At 35.7% G+C, this 19,904-nt stretch overlaps 1 protein-coding gene across 4 annotated transcripts in view; it reads left to right on the top strand.

Moving 5' to 3' along the window:
• CAMSAP2 (calmodulin regulated spectrin associated protein family member 2) overlaps window positions 1-19,904 on the top strand; it is a 92,177-nt gene that overhangs the window by 47,938 nt on the left and 24,335 nt on the right. For 2 of the 4 annotated variants that reach the window (XM_054213311.1, XM_054213312.1), the window contains exons 4-7: window positions 409-492; window positions 7,015-7,047; window positions 11,147-11,288; window positions 14,485-14,624. In XM_054213311.1, coding sequence (XP_054069286.1) covers window positions 409-492; window positions 7,015-7,047; window positions 11,147-11,288; window positions 14,485-14,624 — 399 coding nt within the window. The remainder of the gene's footprint in view (window positions 1-408; window positions 493-7,014; window positions 7,048-11,146; window positions 11,289-14,484; window positions 14,625-19,904) is intronic. The other 2 variants (XM_054213313.1, XM_054213314.1) reach the window with 1 other exon arrangement.

Consider the following 19,904-nt stretch of genomic DNA (forward strand, 5'->3'; position numbering starts at 1 on the left):
GATGGATGTTTGAGGATCTCTTTTCGGCTTTTTAAGAGTTGTCGTCTTATTGTGGGATTTATCATGATTTAAAAACAAGGTATTCTGTTTGTATTTGAACACATTTTGCTTGAAGTGATCTGCCTTCACTGCGTAATCAAATCAAGTAACAAGGATACACTAGTAATCAAATGTGGTAGAGCATAGTAAGGAGCAAGTTAGTTTGTACAACGTAAAACTAACAACTAGTGACCCCAGGCTGCATCTGAAGCTGACATTTGCTGATTATGCTTCAGGGCTATAGTCTGAAATATTTGTTTAGTCTTTTCAGTTAGCTAGGTGGTAGGGATTTATAGACCTTTTGAAAACTTCTAATTTCCATTACTTGTTTCTTGGAACAGACCATTGAATAAACTATTTCGTCTCTAGGTAAATGAACATTTGAAAGACATAATGGAACAGGAACAAAAACTAAAAGACCATCACAGTGGAGAATCTGCAGGAGGTCAAAAGGTAGGTGTAGGAGTTAAAATATTTTTAAACAAGAATAAGCATTTATCTGTAAACAAAAAATACTTGCACGCAGTATGTATACGTGAAGATTCATTTGCAGACATTGAACTTTGAACTGCTTGTTAAAGAAAGCAAATGTTTAGTATTCAGTCATTTTGTTATTAGTGTTATCATTTCCTTGAAAATACCCATTTAAATTTAACACTAATAAAGTTGCACTTTGTATTCCCCCTTGTCCTTTTGACAAATAAATCTTTGATAGCAGGGAAACATATGTTATGTTAATCCTGAGAAACTTATTAAGACTAATGAATACTTTCGAATTAATTAAAACTGTAGTCAGATCTGATATGAAAAAGACCACCACATTTTTATTCATGATTTTTAATATTTTTTCCTTGTGAACTGCATGTATTTCAAAACAGAAATCTGTATGTGGCATCATGGGAAGCATTGGTCTGGCTATAATCTGTAATACTGGTTGATGGCAGGTTTTATTATGTATACAATAAAAACAGATTATGCTTGTTCCCTTTCCTAACAGGATTTTTTTTTCTTTCATCTGCGGAGCACAGTTAATTAAATAGCATTATACCCATCAAAATACGCAAGGATAGCATACAGTTCCACAGTATGTAAAATTGCTTGCTTCAGAATGAGATCATTTATCCTATTGTGATATAGTTATTGTTGGAGAGTTGGTAATCAGTTTGAACATCCTTTGGTATAATCCTTCACTTGAATGCAGAACAGATTTCCTAGCTACTGCAGGGCTGTAATCCTAGTTCCTGTCCCGGTCTGTTTTCACATAAGCAGCTATGTCCTTTACAGTGCTACTCTGAAGGAGTTGTGGCTTACCTGGCTAGATTAAAAGTTCAGCTTCAAAAAGCATGAACGCAATGAATGTCCTCGCACTTGTGGGGTTTTCTTATTAAATATAAGGAATGATAAAGGCTAATTAGCATGTGACTCAACAAAAGAAAACGGTATTATTTACAATAGTAGTGTGACCCTGATGCATATATCCTGGTATGGAAAATAATCTGTGTTCAGTAGCGATAATGGCATAGAAATCTAGAGAATAAGATGTCCCTGACAAGTTCATTTTTCAAATTTAGATAAAATAAATGGGGGACGAGGAGATAACCTATGGTCCTCTGTCCTCTAGTGTTTTTTCTTTTTCCTGAAAATAATAGTAGGAAGTTTTGTGTGTGTGTTAGGTCATGTTGAAAGATGAGAATAATTTTTAAAATCCGAAGTGTATGAGAGCCTTAATATATGGTAAACAGAGATATATCAAAGAGAATATTATTATCAGAGCAATGCCATAAATTACAAACACATTATCTGTGTTTGTAAAAATTCAGTAATGTTTATTTTCACTTATAGTTTGCATTTTATGTTAGGAATAGCAAGATAAAATTTTTAGTTTGTAATTTACCTTTAACGTCAGCATTTTGAATCAACCACTGAAAGACTCGTACAGTCTGTAACTCTGATCCCATAAACGGACCCAGTGGAATAAAACAGTTACATAAAAATGGTGTATGCGTTTGTGGTGTTTCTCATATGAATTGTGAATCAGTAACACAATCAGAGCCCTCTTCTGTTTGCCAATGTACAAATGCATTTGCAAAATAGCAAAATCATGCTACAGTTGCCATACCATGAAAAAAATTGTAATTAAGGCCTTCTTTCCTATCCACTGAATTTTACATACGATTGTCCCAGGTACTCGTTTTGTTATTTGCTTCAGTGTGGGATTCAGCTACATAAATTACATTGTCAAGTAAGGTATTCCATGCTGGGGAGTTGTATTAGCATAGTGCTATTAGCTAAAATCTCAGCATGGGCAAAACCTCAGTCTCTTGCTGACCCCTAAATGTCTCTTCCGACAGTAAATTTATTGTGGATTATGGTGTTTGGGTTTTCTTGTTTTGTTTTTAAAAGGGCTGTTAGAAGTTAGCTGTCCTTCACATGAGAAGGACATGAGAAATGTACATGAGAAAAATTAGGATAAAATTACTTGCCTAATGAGGCAAAATACCATTTGTATATTAAGGTTTCAGTGAATACAATGATAAAATGGATGAAATTGCTTCTGGAAAATGTCTAGCATATGAAATATTCAGTCAAATCTATTTTGAAGTATTTAAGGCAGTTGAATTACTGAATTTTTTATTTTGCATGCAGGAGGACAGCAACAAATTTTCAACTCATTGAGATTATTTAACTCCAGGTTTTCTTTGAGGAAAAAAAGTCTAATTCAACTGATGGCTAATTTACTATTCTGAAATCTCAGCCATTCTTTTTGTCACATGCCTAGCAGTATTTCCCAAATTTCCACTTACTTTTGCTAACGCTAATGGTGACTGCACACGTGCAAGCATCTGAGATTTAGTAACACATTAAATGCCGTAACTAAAACCTGTATTTCTTAACCGTGGATCATACTGAAAGCTATCTTTCCAAAGAAAACTATAATGCAGATCCATTGGATAGATCAGTTGCATCAAATCAAGTTGCTCAAAGTTTCTGAACAAGAGTTTCTGTTAAATTATGATGTAGCTCCTGTCAGGCATCTCCTAGTATTTATTCCCAGATATCCAGGTGTCTTACCTGATTATCTGTCTCCATATTATATCAGTCCGTGTATTTCTCTTTTTATAGCACAGAATCAGTGACATGTCCTGTTACTTTATGGCACTGACTCGACTTTGTGTATCTCAGCTGTGAAATAACTGTAGCTAAACTCCTGTACCAGGTTTGCATGTTGCTGAAACATGAATATAATTTTTTATCTGAATACTAATTAGAGTGATTTTTCTCTTTTTTTTTGTGTGTGTCATTTCGTACTATGTCTGGGTTTAGTTATTAGTATCAGTAGATTTTCTTAAAAAAGGTGGGGGGATTGAATTCTGCCTTTGTCTTAACTAAAGCAATATTATTACATGGTTTTCCACTTTTATGGAAAAATTAAGTTACACTTCTATATATTTATTAAGTGTAGCATTTTCTGTGCTCATATTACAGTTGTAGCTTAATTCTCAGTATCTAAATTCAGTTGTTTTATTTTCTGTGATACTTTTAAACTCCAAACTGCTGCTTTTGTTTGTATTTTAAAACTTGGCATGTAGGGGAACTGGAACATATCATTGTCTCTCTTTTCTGTCTTCCACCATCCTTTTCAGACTGGGGCTCTGTTTTGTAATTTAGGTTCTCTACGTTACCAGCACAGTTACCAGTTCAAAAGGTGATGATTCCATTCTAAAACTTAAGAAACTTTTCAGTCTCCCTCCTGCTTTAGCCATATACCTTTGGATATTTAAGTTTCAAAGATTCTAAGGTGTGGTCAGGTTTTCAACCTGAACTAAATTTAAATTAAGAATGCCTCTTTTGCTGATGTAGAGAGTTGGCCAAACAAACATGGGAAGAATAGATTCTTTTGGCCAAGAAGCAGCAAAGTTATTTACCTAAAAGGTGAAACAAAGTTAATGAGCAGACTTTTTAATTATTTTATAATTTCCTATCGTGATAAGTTCATAAATTTATTGGTTGTGAAAAATAATTTCAACATAATCCTCAAGCCTGCCAAATCAGTGCCTTACTATTTTATTACTAATCTGCAGTGAACCTTTTTGCAATAAATAGTAAAGCTCTACATTTCTAAAAATTGTAAGCATCATATACACAGATTAATAAATAATATAACTGATAAGATATACCTGTTTTCTGTTTCTGGATAAAAGCAGATTATGAGATTGCTTTTGTTTTCCTTCACTTTCTTCTGCTGCTAGCTTCCTGTAGAAGATGAGAGGGGAAGGAGTTTGTATGATTTTTAGTTCCAGGTAGTCCTCTGTGGATCTTGATCAGCCAGTGATTTGTGGTAACCTCGTCTTGTTCTGGTAGAGTCTCTGCATCTTCTTTCAGAATTAGGATTTCAAGTTTTGTAGTGAATAGCATTGGTTTTCAGGCTTCCGTTGAATAATACGTAGTGAATGTATGGTTGCACTGATTAAACTACTGATTTTCAGTTTAGTCGAAGCTTTCTCAAAAACCTGTTATTTTTCCATCTGCTTTTGTGATTTAGACTGAATCAGTCATAACAGATTTATGCTGAATCAATGCAAATCCTATGAGAGAAATAAATGTAAGAGTACTCATCCAAAGACCTGACTTCTTTAAATTGTTTTTGTTTTTTTTTTAAATTAGTTTAAACAGTGCAACTTTTTGTGTGGAGGTAAAACACTAACACCATAGTTCCACTTTCAATTCAATGTGTCATAGATCCCCACTGCTAGCAAAAGCTAACCTGTCAAGAAGAAAAATTTGCAGCAGGATCAGCTTCTTGATCCAATTAATGCAATTAATGCACAGCTGCATGAACACAAATGATGGTGCAAGGAAAACAGCAGAAACAAGTATTTAATGAAGGGCATGACTGTCATTTTTTGGCATCATAGGGTGATTTTATATTGAGTTAAATTTATCACAGTCATGTTTAAAACTTTTTGTTAGGGGGGATTAAGTCTTTACAATCTTCTTGTAAAACTGTAAGGCTTCAGCCTGAGGGACTGTTTTGTTCTTTGGTGGGTTTTTTGTTTTGTTTTGTTCTGTTATTATTTGGTTTTATGTTTTTTAAATATTGGGAGAAGTCAGTTAGGATTCTCTACTCAGTTTGTTTTTTAGTGACCAATTTTTTTTTTAATAAGTTACAGGGGAAAAAAGTTTATTTCTGTTGATATAAAGCACCAATTCAACAGACATTTGAATTCCCATTATGTTGTCCAAGAGATTTCAGCTTTACTTTGTCTCTTTTAAGTGCCTTTACAAAGTGTATATTTATAAATCTTATAGTCTGTTTGAATTCAAACTTGATTATTTTCAGTCTCTTAAAGCATATTCAGAGTAATCTCAACCACAGTTTCAGCCAAGTGGACAAATAAAAATATATATTGGATTGCTAGTTTTGAGTTCAGTTTGTGCTGTAACAGAGAGCTAGCCTTTGGAAATCAAACAAATGTGTGCTTTTTTCCAAAGAGTAATTCTTTAACCTATCATTAAATACTTATTGATGGACCTTTTGAGTCCAAGTCTGAAATACACTTCACCTTGATAAATCAAATATGTTCCTATTAGTGTTAAGTAGAACAGTAGTCAGCCTAGGTCTGATCTCAGTCCATTTACCTAAAAACTTGGTCTGTAATATGGTTTAGAATTTCCGATTGCAGTTGAAAATTAAGATAATTTGGTTTTGAATTCATGCGCTTTTCCATACGTTGACTGTATTTCAGTGTGGTGAAGAGAAACTGAACCCTTTGGACAGTGCTTTAGGTGGGTGTGACTGAAACATCTAGAGCCACACACGAACATACATCTTGTAGTTCACGTCTTATAAGTGGCTTTGTGATTCTCCACTGTAACAGTTCAGTTAAATGGAGAAGAATGTTGAGAATAGTCATGTAACTAATGCACACCCTTTTGTGTACAATAGCTTTTTTACGTAAAAGCTTTGTTTCATTACTACAGTTATTTTAAGGGTTTTATAGCAGTGCAGTATTTTAATAATAACGCTTTCCTGCACTTTGGTAACTGGTTTGAATTTTTTTTTCAAATTTCTACAATGAAATCAATAGTGGTGAAGTTTTCTGTGTGTATTTATAATACTGCTATGTGATTATTTTCTTTCCTTAATAGTATGAGTATTATGCCAGACTAATGTACAGAGTTACAGAAAAATTCATTGACTTCAGTGTGTTTAGGATTAAGCTTGTACGTCAAATTTTATATTTGTAAAACGTTTTCTTTATAATTTGGTGTCGTATTTTTTTATCACATATGAGTTTAGAATTGTATCAACTCTGATCATTTCTCTGCCAGTAGCCAAAACTGCATCTACATTTCAGGTCATTGCACATCATGCAGCTGATGCTAATGTGATTTGTCATTGCAAAGATATAACTGCCTGCACCTCTTGTTGTTCTGAAAACTTGTCATAGGATAGTTTAAAAATATTGTTAAATGTTATAAACATAACTGTTTGGCTTGAAGTAACTAATGCAAACTTCACTGCAATTGGTTATACTGTACTACAGTGTGTTTATACCTTTTTTCATTGCTTTAGCTTCCCTGCTTACCCATGTGTGCTGCTGGAGTTCATTTGATACTTGTGATACCATGACTTCAAGTCTCAAATGAATTCTTCAGTCAGATTGCAGATGTAGGGTACAATTAGATGTGTGAAAGCATTAAATAAAACTGCATTGATCTGACAATCTTACCTGTTCACATGGGAAAATTATAATGTTGATCTACAAAGACTGCAGACATATTTCTCCAGTGTTATTTCTGCTAATTAGCTCAATACGCAGAGGTTACAGTGCACTAATGCTTACCATTAAATTATAATTCACTGTTATACAAAACTGAGAATGTTAATGTAATTGATGACATCTGATAAATTGTTCCTTTTTTTTCTTTGCTTTTTGCTTTTACTCTTTTTTCCTACTGCTTCCTCTGAAGTCTCCTACCAAATGGTTTTGGAAACTGGTTCCTGTAAGTTTGCGCAACTGCTTCACTTTGATCAACTAGCTTATTTTGGGAATGGCTTTGTCCATGTCATGCTGGTCTAATCATTCATTTCATTTATCTCTACAAGATAATTGTATAAGAGATTGCTCTGCAAAGGTGTGCACAATACAGAACCTTGTTTTGCAAGGTAATCTGTGCAAAATAAATGTAAGATATGATGCTGGATAAGGAATTACTTTTCAAGAAGTCAAGTTCTCTATGGGTTTGAATAAGGCAGTGCTACCTGTTATTAACTAATGTCAAATGATCAGGTTTTTTGCAAACTATTTTTTCGTAGGCTTACAGTAAACATATGTTATTTGATGTTGACTCTCTTTTTAAGAGAGACTTGCAGAAATAGCTTTTGATTGTTGATGCTACATGGAATCTGAAATTCTCTGATTTAACAATATGCAATCATTTGCCGAGAATTCCCTAATTTTTCAGCTGATTTAAGACTGCTGTTAATCCCTCCCCACACAAAGTAACCCAAAGCAGTCTACCTTTAGTGAGACTATAACGTCACTAAAAACAATAAAAAGTAACTGTTTGGGTCTGCAATAAAGTTTGTTTTGTCTGTGCTGTGTCACCTTGGGATTTTCATTAACTTTCCTCTAGTAATTCACTCCTGAAATGCATTCAGATTGTTTATTCTACAACAGGTTTGTCTGGGAGCAAAATAGTCATCTGGTTAGGTATATGCAGAACTGCATACTTCTGGTCTGAATTCCAAGGAACTAATTGTGGTCTGTCTTTGATTTAAGGATTACCAAATAACTGATCTAGCAGTCCCTCGGGTATTTGTTGTCATAACTAGTAAAAGATTGTTCATACGTTGCAAACAGAATTAAAAATAACAAGGCAGTTGCATGTAAGTAACAACAGAAATTATTTGGTATCTGGAAAGACAGTTTAAAAGTACTGTCTTCAGCAGACTAATCAGTATTTAAATTCATAACAGTTTATGCTAGATGGGCAATTTTTCTATAATGCTCTTTATTACAGTTGTGACACACACAAATACACTGCTCTTCACAGTATAGTCCTTTAATTTTGTTTTGAAATTAAGATAGCATAATTCAAAGGAGGAAATAATGGAAAAAAAAAAAGGACTGTCTGTGATCAGAAATTTAATCGCACTTTAATTTTTTTTGTCTCATTTCTACAAAATAAGATGGCTACTTCAAACCAGATTCAGAAGATGATTTTGTTCTATTTTTGCCTAAGGTGTTAGTTTACTAAAGATTCTCTTCCATTGCATAGAAATTATATTCAAATCTAAAATATTCAATCTGTTGTAAGCCTAACTCCAATTTGTCTGACAGTTGTCCATAAACAACTTGACCTAGTGGTATTTATGTTACTTTGAGCTTATTAGTTTAGTAGAGATACAGTTGAAACCCAAGTGCTACTGATAATACAGAAGGAAGGCAGTGGCTCAGCCTGCTCTGACAGTTCAAACCAGTTTTTGCATCTCCTTCCTTACATAGAGCAAGTGTTTCACAGTGAGATAGATATTCCTGAGCATACAGGCAGCTGAAAACTTACTCGGAGAAGTCAGTTCGTAACATGTTATCTGCTATATGGTAAATGCGTAAGAGCACTCATTATTAGTGATTAACTCAGAATACAGATGAGCACTTACGACAGAGTAGCTAGTGTGCTCTTGGTTCGTCTTTAGCTGACCGTGTTTATATGAGAGTGCCTTGACTATACCTAGACTTGTTTAAGTGGAATAAGCGCAAAGATGCTAAATCAGGCTGGTTTACGATCTCAGAAACAAGATGCCTGTATTAGCATTTATGTTTAAATTAGCACTAGAGCTTTATAATAAATGTAGGGGGTCATCTTTTGCATTATTGCATCCATATTTATTAGCAGACATTGCAACTGATGAGAAAAGTTTCTTCAAATGGAAGTTTATTAAAAATGCAGTGCAATTACCAGTGTCTTCTTATTTTTCAGTATCATTTCTTTTATCTTTTCAACCAAATTGAAACATGATGCCTTTTATACCCTAATGAACCTACCATACCAGGTTATCTAAGTTTATTTTTCCTGAAGTAATGTGCCTGGCATGCTCTCTACAATGAATTAAGTCATCTTTCTAGGTCCATTTTAATGGTATGACACAGTTTCCAGCATCTGTGGGCACTGTTCATAAAGCCAGTGAAGGCATCGTTAAAGTGACAGTACACTTTTTCACAGGATTTACTGTACAAGACCAATCTATTATCAATTTCAAATATTTTTGATGACTTAATTAAAAAGATGGTATTTAAAAGAATATATGTTACACAGGGCTTGTTGGACCGTGATGTTAGAGGCCATATGTAACCCGTATCTTTTATCGTTATTTCATAATTAAATTGCAATATTTTGTAGACTTCCTCCTCAAAATGGCTGAAATTACATGGACATATTAACGTGGTATTTGAAATTTACAGATTTTCATCAGAATGTGTTGTTGGATTGCCACAGAGTGAAAAAGAACAAACTTTCACTGCAAGCATAATTGGCCTATTTCATTAAAAATAGTAGGAAGCATTACTAACGTGGGGAAAGAGCATTAATAATGCATGAAGCTCTAACACGATTTTGTTTGGTGTTAGTGAATATTTCCCATAGCATGCAAAAATGGCATTTTCATTTTTATACAGCATACTTGACATACAAAGTATGAAATAAAGACTAACTCGTAGGGATTTTTTTTTTAAATATTAATTGGTTGAAGTATAAGTTCTCTGGGCCAAATACAAGCCCTTTATTTTTCTAGAACTGATGTGACTGCTGTTGCCTGGTTAGACTTGTACTTCTTGGGCCAGTTAGAGGACACTGACATTCACTAAAGATAATCCCATCTGATCCTTGACAGAAATCCAGTGACAGTAAGTATAGCCATCAGGGTTAAGCTGTGCTTCCACAAACTTTTTTGCCAGCAAAGCTAGCTTAAACAGTTCCCACCCCACCCAGAAAAGCTCCAGCCCTGCCCACTCATTCACTGCAGAAACAAAGGAGGAGAGAGATGTAGCAGGATCAATGGTCTTGCCACCCAGCCCCATCAGCAATTGTTCCAGCACAGCCAGAAGGTGGAGAGTAGGAAACAGGAACACTCAGCTTCAGCTTTGCTGGGAAGAGCAACAGCCACAAGGACTTCTGAGTCCCGCCAGGGAGACTTCCAGTTTAGTGTGTATAGATGAATAAAAATAGCATAAAATTTAAAATTAGCTCAGAAACACTCTTGGCATTGCAAGTAGTTCTATAGCATGAATAGAAAAGTAACCCTGCAATACTGTTTTAGAAATAAGTCTTAGTAAATAATATTAACAAATTAAAATCTTTATCACTTTCTTCCACCTCCATTTGTTTTCCCAGGAAGAAGTGAAAAGAAACTAAGAACGATGAATATAATAAAAAATATATTCCCTGCAGATAGAGGCCATCTTGGTATTCTGAACTAATGAACTCTTTATACTTTGAGTTGTTTTTCAAACTGTTTCCTTTTATAACTGGGCCACTACATAGTCATAACACTTGACCGTTAATGTTTCTCTATGTTTACAACGGCTTATAATGATACGTGCTAGTAATAAAAAGGGAGCTGATCAAATGCAGATTTCCTTGCTTCTGAATTTGTCATTAAGGCAGTTTATACAAATGAGATTTTGGGCAAGATTCTTAGGTGCACTAACTTCACAGAGTCATTTGACATGCCAGTAAACTGAAGTTATACCAGCTGAGGATTTGTCTCATTGTGTTTACATTCTGATTGTATAACAATGAGTGTTGAATGTTAATTAAGGTGTATGATGTTATTTAATTCGGCGTGTTATACAGAGATCATTAAAACTTGGTAGTTTTGAAAGAAAGGCTCAGTATTGCCATTGTAGCTCTTAGATATTATTTATGCCATTCAAAATGGGGCATGACATGAATAGCTTTAAGACATTTAACACTGAGAACATTCAGCTATTTGTTGAACGCTGCTTTTTCACTAACGGAGTGTAAAAGCTGCAGTATGAATCTGTTTCTTCATATGTTTCAGAGCCTTCGTCTCTCTAAATTTCTTCATTCTATATTGTAGGCTCGTTACAGGAAGGAGCAAACATTGCTTAAGCAGCTGCCCTGCATTCCATTGGTGGAGAATCTGCTGAAAGATGGTACAGATGGTTGTGCTCTAGCAGCCCTGATCCACTTCTACTGTCCAGATATCGTTAAACTGGAGGGTATGTCTAACGTGTCTCTTGGCTTGTAAACTTATGTCCGTAAAAGTTGAAATGTCTGTGTTGGATAACTACCTGAAGGAAAGTGCTTAAATATTATATAAACCAGGCATAATTCGAGTGTGGTGGGTTTAATACTAACTTTGTTTAATACTAACATTTAAATAAAAATATAAACATACTAAGATACATTATTACAGATCTGACTGTGGCAATACATTTGCCTTTGTGCTATGAAACTTGAAACCACCTGGAAAAGTCTAATTCTTGAAGCTGCAGAAGTGCTTGCTTGTGGATCTGAGCGGTTATAGATACAAAACATGGAAGAAGTTAGTTAGTCAAGCTCTGCATACCTGCACTGCATGGCAAATAGGTGCTCTGCATTCTGGGCTTTTAGTTCACCTGATAGTTACCTATATAATTTATAAAGTAAACAAAAATACATAGTGTAGAGTGCATTAGTGTCGTGCTGTTCTATAATAGCAGTTGTCTGTGATGGTGAGCAACTTCACTTGTTCTTTTGCTTAGTGGACGGTTTAAAGTCATGTCTTCCTCTTGGCAACGAAGAGGCTCATGTAGTTGTAAAATGTCTTGGCAGCTAACACCCATCATTTTCTGCCTGTGTTCTGGCCATGATACCTTTGATGTCGTGGGAACACTTACACAGAAGCATCCTGAGAAATCTAGGAAAACGAGCAAGGGTATAAAACTTGCTAAGGACTGAAATCTGGAATTCATTTGCACAACCACTTTACAGGAAGCTTCCAGCACAGTAGGCGTTGGAGATGAAAGACACTAAAATGCATGCATTCACCATTCCTCTTCGGCTTGTGAATTTTGAAAAACACAACTTTCAATTTACATAAATGTTGCAGCCAAATATATACTATTTTATGCAATTAGGGAAGAGTTAAAACTTGGGTAGAGTTGAATGGGGGTTCCTTCTTACTGTTTTAGCATGGCTGAAAATATGGACAGTCCAAAAGATCTTGTATACGTTGTGTGACCACATACGTATTTACCAGCAGAATCCTCCAGCACCTGACTTTGAACGAGACAAGGCATATGTCATCTTTGGAACTTTAGCTTTAATGGTCTTGTTAGGTGTCCTGACATCATCTTCCCTAAAGATAAATAAATTTGTGTGTCATTGTCTCAGATGTAAATTCAAAGGTACTCTGAAGCGACTAGAAGCACTTTGACTGACTTTGCCGATCTTCCCTGTATTTAAATATAATTTTTGATGCGTGTTAAATTTCACTGAGATTTAGTTCCATATTGGAACTGAGGAAGGCAGGTAACAAAAAAGCGTATGCAAAAATGCTTCAAAATGCATTAACAAAAAAAGAAAAAAATTAATCTAGAGTTCTCTGTAGTCTGAAATAGATTGTTTCTTCTCATTAAGACTTCATTTAACTTTCAAATCTAGGTTTTCTTCAAGGAATACAGGACTAGAAAGTGCTTCCTATGTCAGTGAGTCAAGAAATTGGCTATTGTATGAAATTACACAATCCCTTTCATGAATTTACCATGTTCTATTTTAAAACTAGCTCTTTAAAATCTGTACTCTTCTTACGCATTGTTGCAGTGCGCCATTTTTCACATGGTTTTAAATCTTGTTCTTGTTTTCTACCTAAATGTGCTTGTAGCTTGTCTTGCATGCCTTTGTTGTTTTTCCAGCAGTGCCCTTTGGCTTGAATAGCTTCTCCTAATCTCAGGTCTACCTTTTTGATATTTTTTCTTTTTCTTGTTTTGCCCAGCTACTGAACTAAGCCTTTTCAGTCTCCCTGCCTGAAGTAGATTTCCATCCTCATTCTTATCCTCAGTAGTCTTCCTCTGCAGCTAGTCTAGTTTTGGTTCATCTTTCTTGCATATGGATTGTTGTAATTGTACACAGAAATCCAGACAGGCATCTCATTACCGCTTTGTACGGTGCTTCCATGTCACTACTGGAACTAAATTTTCTGATACATTTTAGCATTATGTTAGCTTTTTTTCATAGCTGCGTGATGCCGAAAGGTCATAAACATCTTCACATTGGCTAATACATGATACCTTCCTACTCTATATCACTTTCAATCAGTGAATCACATTAGAATTTTATTAGATCCAAATGCATGACTTCGCATTTTGCACTACTAAATTTAATCCCGTTTTGTGCAGTTTAGTCAAACATTTTTTTTCCATTGATCATCATCTATGGGGTTGGGATCACGGAATGTGTCTGATTCCCTCAGGATGGGAATCCTTGTCCTGCTAGCATCAAAGTAGATTCTTTATCTGAAGAAACCTTTTATCCTAACCAATTTAAAACTGTTATGCGGAGGTCTGTCATACATTGTTGCTTTAGGAAGAAAATCTGATGTATGCTCTGGAAGTAAATTTAATTTTCTTTTATTCGGTCCTCCTTTTTACAAGGACTGTTTGTTTTTTCTAGGAAGTTATTGCTACTTAATTTTCCAAGAAGCAGACATAAGAAGAGAACAGGAGGTTAGCAGAGGATGAATAGTATTCAGAGAACACTCTATAACTACACTAATCTGTTCACTGCTACCACTTCTTTGTCTTTAAATAGCAATTTCAAACAGAGAGTGATAATTCTTATATCAGAGGCTTCAGATCTTTGTAAAGTCTCATATCAAACATCTAAATCCACAAAACCAAATACATAAGACTAAACTGGTGCTGGTTTTGGGGGAAGATTCAGAGTTAATAGCATTAAAATGTACTTGTAGGTCCCTCTGCAAAGGCAAGGAACTAGTATGTATGGAGAACTTTATGAAAAAGCATACATTTCCTACTGCCATTGCTGTATAGAAAATCTAATTGAAAAAATATGTATTAGCAATTAAATATGGTTTTTCACTATATGGAAATAGCAGGAGTTAGAGCGTAACTTCCATTTTCACAAAGGACAAAGCAGAAAAAAAATTAACTTCTCAATAGTGAAAAAACACAACTCTGGTTTAGAAAAATGTCTAAAGATATAAAACTGCAGAGATTAAATGTAGGGTTGTCATTTCTTAATTTTCTGAAATAGAAAAAAGCCTCCTGGGGGGGAAAAAAACCCAAAAAACAAACCACTGAAAGATCAAGTTTGAATTTATCTAGAAAATGCTCCAGAATGCAGCAAAGCAAAAAGCACTTTTTTGCAAATCTGTAACTATATCTAATCTTTGCTTTTGTTCTTCCTTTTTAGATATTTGTTTGAAAGAGACAATGTCTTTGGCTGACAGTCTGTATAATCTACAATTGATTCAAGAATTTTGTCAGGAATACCTTAACCAGTGTTGCCATTTCAGTCTTGAGGATATGCTCTATGCAGCTTCTTCAATAAAGGTAAAAAACAAACAAACAAAACCATAAGAAGGCAAGTAGCGTCCACAGGACTGTTTTGCTAATGATATATTTAGTATTTTTTGGTCTGCTCTTATATGGCTGTATGAACAAGTATGTTGCATCTCTTGTGGTATGGCATGCAACACACAAATTTCAGCAGCATGTAAAACCACCTTCTTCTGGCAGCTAAGTTGTTCTGGTAATTTCAAAGTATTTTAAAAAAAGCACTTGTGAAAGTATCTATAAAAACTTCGATTTTTGTGCAAAACTATTTCACACTTTATCTTCTTTCTTATTGTTAGTTAAAGCATGTAATCTGTGCTATTTCTGTTAAAATGTAATAATGCATTAGTTTTTATTACGACTTTCACGAAAGGACAAAATATTGAAGAGCTGTTTATGGAATTACGACTTACCCTTCTGTGTACACAATATTTTTATCATTTTTAAACTTAAAACTTTTTCACTTCTGTAAAAGTGTGAAGTTCTGAGTTAATTTCATTGAAAAATCTCATGGTTTTATTCCTGGAACACAAGCAGGAACACAATCCCAACAAATACGGTTGTTTAAATAAGCAATTAAGTGTTTTCAGTCATTCTAAGATTCTGCTCTTTTAGAAGAAAGGCAGAAAAAAAAAATTTTGCTTATTCTATCATTTTTTAAGCCTGTGTGGAAAGAATAGGAGTAATCAAATTATTTCTTGCCTAATTGTAGCTTTAATTTTTCATTCTTGTGTTTCTCTTAGACTTTCTTCTACATAAAACTTCATTTGCTCAAGATTCTTGTTGGCCTGCCTTTAGGGAATGAAATATTATTTTTATGGAGTCAGCATATCCATTGCAGATGGGGATGTAATTGGTTTCTAAATATCTGGGTCATTTCACTGCTTTTATGATCTTTACAGCAGTCTCACAAGCTGAGTCACAGAGGCCAGAGCCTTGAATACAGCTTTGTTGTCTCCTGTAGGGTTGAACCTGATCCTTTTCAAATAAATAACGAGCTGCCAGGGTGAGTAAGGGCAGTAGGACCAAGCCCCATAAGTCTAGACTACTTAGCTGTTGCTTTTTTATTTTGTGTATGCAAAGTTGCGTAGTGACTGCTTTCAATCAGCTTTTGGTGTTTTTATATTTCAAATGCAGTGATCTACCTACCTACTTGTAAAAACACTGCTGCATTGCAGTCTCTTGCCTGTAGTTTCCCAACATACGGTCCAACAACCATGTTCGGTGATCTTGAGTAGGACTCCTTCAGTGCATTTTGATTGCTTCTCTCTGCTTACAGATCCATGGAATAAATGGAATTCATTATTCTTCAGTTTAATTTGTGACAATAATACCATTTTTTATAGTACTGGTTTGAATTATTTCTCAAGGCAGTATGTGCTATGAAGCTTCAATTTTAAAAAAGTAGCTATATTAAACATTTGGTCAATATCCCAATACATCAGACTTTACACTTCTAAAATGCTAGACTCAGTAATTTTGCTGTTTCTGAACGCTGTTTTTAGAGGGGATTTAGATTTCTTTCAAAGATTCAGAGTATTTCTAGAACTGAGAAGGCCCTTTTGTGATCATGTTTTTACAAGTTGCTGTGGTGTGGATACTTATTTAGATGTAAATGCTACAAAGAAAGGCTGCCAAGTTTTTCTTCTAAAACTTGGCACGGAAACTCTGGCTAGTGCTATAAACTCTGTTTTTCCAGTGTTAAGAATTAATTTGCTTTCAAAATAAATTCACAGTTAAAGGAGCTCTTTCTTAGTTTTCCAGTGCATCTGATTAAAGTAAGTTTTAATAAATGTACATATTCTCCAAAGAATTATATTGTCACTTTGAAAAAGCTTGTATTATAAATGGTTATTTTAAATATTACACATTGAATTAAACTGGTTAGTAGAAGTCAACTTTATCTCAGTCTACAAAATTTATATAGTACCAAGTTTTAGGATTTGTAGAAGCGTGTGTCTTTGTTTCAGGTGTCTTTGTTAACAATCAGCAAAAATTCCTACTTGTTCTCAGGGTGACTCATACTGCACAGTAGGTGGCACTGTGCTTTTGGTTACAAGACAGTTACATTCATAATGGTGACAGAAGAAATGAGAAGAGCCAAACTGCTGATACATTACTGGAAAAAGCCTCAAGAAAAAAATTACAGCTGAGTTTTTGGAATGACAATGCTGTGCCTTGTGTGGTCCTAGAAATTACGCTAGGTATCCTGGCTTCATGCTAGTCCTTAAGAAGGAAGGAAGCAGAGCCTCTTTCTTTTAAAGTGATCAAGCACGAAGTGCATACCTTACATTCTTTAGTAGGCACACTGCACTGTCCTCTTATGTTAAATCAAGGTAGGTTGTAGATAGTACATGATACAGAAATTTAGTGCAGGACTTGACCAAGGTAATTGTCCCACTTTTGGCTTTCCCATCAAAATGCACAGAAACCAAGAGTAATTTAAAACTTCACTTAAGCATCCACAATATTTGATATAGGCTCTTGGATTTTGCAGCAAATGAAACCGTTGGCTTAGTTCTGTTTTAGCACACAGGAGAAATAGGCTTTGTCTGGCTTTCTAGACAGCTTTAATGTGGCATAATCAAATGAAGAAGAAAGTAAGTTTCATTGCTCCTTACTTGGCCGTTTCTCCTTCTCTAAGAAAAATACGTTTGTGAAGTTCTTCATGAGATGTTTACTAAGGCAGGGCTATTGATAGTAAAGAAAAAAGTATTTGAATACATTCCATGGATGCTTGAGGCGCCACCGAGGGACCATACTGGTTCCTGGTTGTTTTCCTTTGAGACAGGCAAACACAAGTAGAGAGAGATTACATAAAAATAATCACAATATTTTCTGAATCCTCCCTACATATTTAACAAGAGGAAAAATAGAAAACCTTGGATCTCTCTTCGGTTGCACAGATTGCTTTTTTGCTCTGATCCTCCCACTTCCCCTCTCCTGTAAGTAGTTTTATCCTGAGACAGGTTTGGTTTTTTTTTTAAATATCTTGTTCTTCACCTGTATTTGGGAAACGACGTAGAACTGAAAGATCTGGTTTTATTGTGCCTTGACACACGCATGTTCTGCCTATCCAAAGAACAAGTCTGTAGAAACAGAACTCCTCGCGTGCAGCGCCGTCACAAGAAGCATAAACCACCCTGTGGAACAGTAAAGACTTCTTTATTGCTTTGACCCAACAGTTGGTTAGCACTGCAGGGTAATAGTCAGTATGTAGCATTTGTGTCTTGAATAAAGGTCTTATGGAATGCATAATTCCTGAAAGGATGTTGTAAGGGACATATATGGTCCCTGAATAGAAGGAAAAAAAAAAGGGTAGTACATGTTCCATTTGTCACGTGAGATATATGTTGAAAGTATTTCTAAAAGAGATCTTTGGTCATATTTGGTTATATTCTTGATATTTTTAGATCATTGCTGCCAGTTCATTCTAGTAGCACCATAGGGCTCAGACCTAAGCACAAGTCATTTATGAGGTTAACTGTCAAAGAGGGTACTGACAGACAGCTTGAATCATTTGATGTTTACCATGATTTGTGAGCTCACATAGGAACTTGGCATTGAATCACTTGAAACACAGTTAATTATTGGGTTTTGTAAGTGTTCCTTTATCTGAGCCTTCAAAAATGTGTGGGATTTTCTTAAAAAAATAGTAATCCTAAACACATGCTACTCTTTTAATCTACATGTATTACTGTATGTTCCCTTTTCATTGACAGAGGAATGAGTCAGGGTGAGACACAGATCCCAACCAATGTTAGAACACCTTTTATTGATTCAACTGCTGTTATTAGTAGAATGAATGGATTATTAATAAGATAACTGTTCACACAATAAATTCATTTGCGCAGACAGTTCACATGCACGCTCACTCAGCTATTTTTACTGGGTTGGAGGCCAACCCAGTGGCCTCCCAGAAGTCGGGGGTCATACTGGCTCACCACTGGCTTTTGGGAAGGTGTCCAGAAAGTCTCTCAAGGGGTCACTTGTCTCATTATGTGTGTATATACATAGAATTGTGTACTTCTTTTCTGTTCCTGCCCCGGTGGGTGTGGTTAGGGTTATACAACCTGTTGTTGACACCAGCACGTGCTGATGGCCTTGCACAGATCTGGCCCAGTCCCGCTGTTCTGAGCGTGTGGGTTCTTGGGGATTCAACAGGGCCACGAATCTCTGCAGCCTCTTCGTTCTTTGGAGACTTTCACATGCTGCCCCTCAGCATGGATGCTTCCTCTCTCTGGCTGATGTTTTCTGATAACTCTGGAGTCTGCTCACCCAAACTCATGCAGAAGGCACATTTATTCAGAATGATAGCTTTCTGAATGTGAAATGAAGCAAATCTGAGAGATGATTGCTGTCTCTTGTCTGTGAAGGGTGTTCTCTGACCTAGATGTGGGCCAGACTCTAAGCTGTGCAGAATGACAGCTAAGCACATGGAATAGGTACCTTATTTTTGCACTTAGTTAATAACCAGAGCAGACAGAATGAGCATTTGCGCAGTGAAAGGCCCAGTCAGCCAGATGGAGAGGCTGGTTCCAGAACTGCCTTTTTTTTTTTTTTGTTCCACTGCTAAATTGAACAGGAGAATATAATATTGAAAGGATTGTTTTACACTAGAAATATTTATTGCACTTGAGCAGTTTTGAATGCTTGCGCTTTCTGATGTAATGTTGATGGTGACTTTGCAGACAACGTAAGCGGAAGCTATAATCAGCACCGTGTCCTCTGAGGTGTGGAAAATAGGGTTCAGATACATCACGTAGAGAAATCCTAGAAATTAAGGGCTGCAGGATGTCCACAAAAGTTGTACAGCTTTCCCTCCAATCTCAGTGGAAAAAAGCCACCGCCAGTTAAGCTCTAACCCAGCCTGAATTTGCAGTTGCAGTCAGTGTAAGCGTGCATATGGGCTCCTGAGGGACCTGGGGGAGCAGCTGGCTCTGTTCGGTGAGGCACTTGGGTACCGATGGTGGGTACGTATGGTGGGAGTCGGTCCACAGACTTGATTCCCATCTGGCTCGTTGAAAAGGGTTCAGGATCAGGAGTGAAAAGGAAGATTCAACCAGGGAACAATTCTTTAACAGAAGATTTCTCTCTGGAGAGGGACCAAATATTCCTGATGTTATTTAAAGGGAAGCAGCATGGTTTGCTTTCACTGAGATTAATCAGCCAGTTTTCCCACTTCTTTGTTCTGGTCTGGAACAAGGCATACTGGAGTTTTCAACTTGAGTTGTTATGGCATTTATCAACCTGTGGCAGAAGATATGGCAAACTGGT

The sequence above is a fragment of the Rissa tridactyla genome, chromosome 8 (genome assembly GCF_028500815.1).
Source record: "Rissa tridactyla isolate bRisTri1 chromosome 8, bRisTri1.patW.cur.20221130, whole genome shotgun sequence".
Lineage (NCBI taxonomy): Eukaryota > Metazoa > Chordata > Aves > Charadriiformes > Laridae > Rissa > Rissa tridactyla.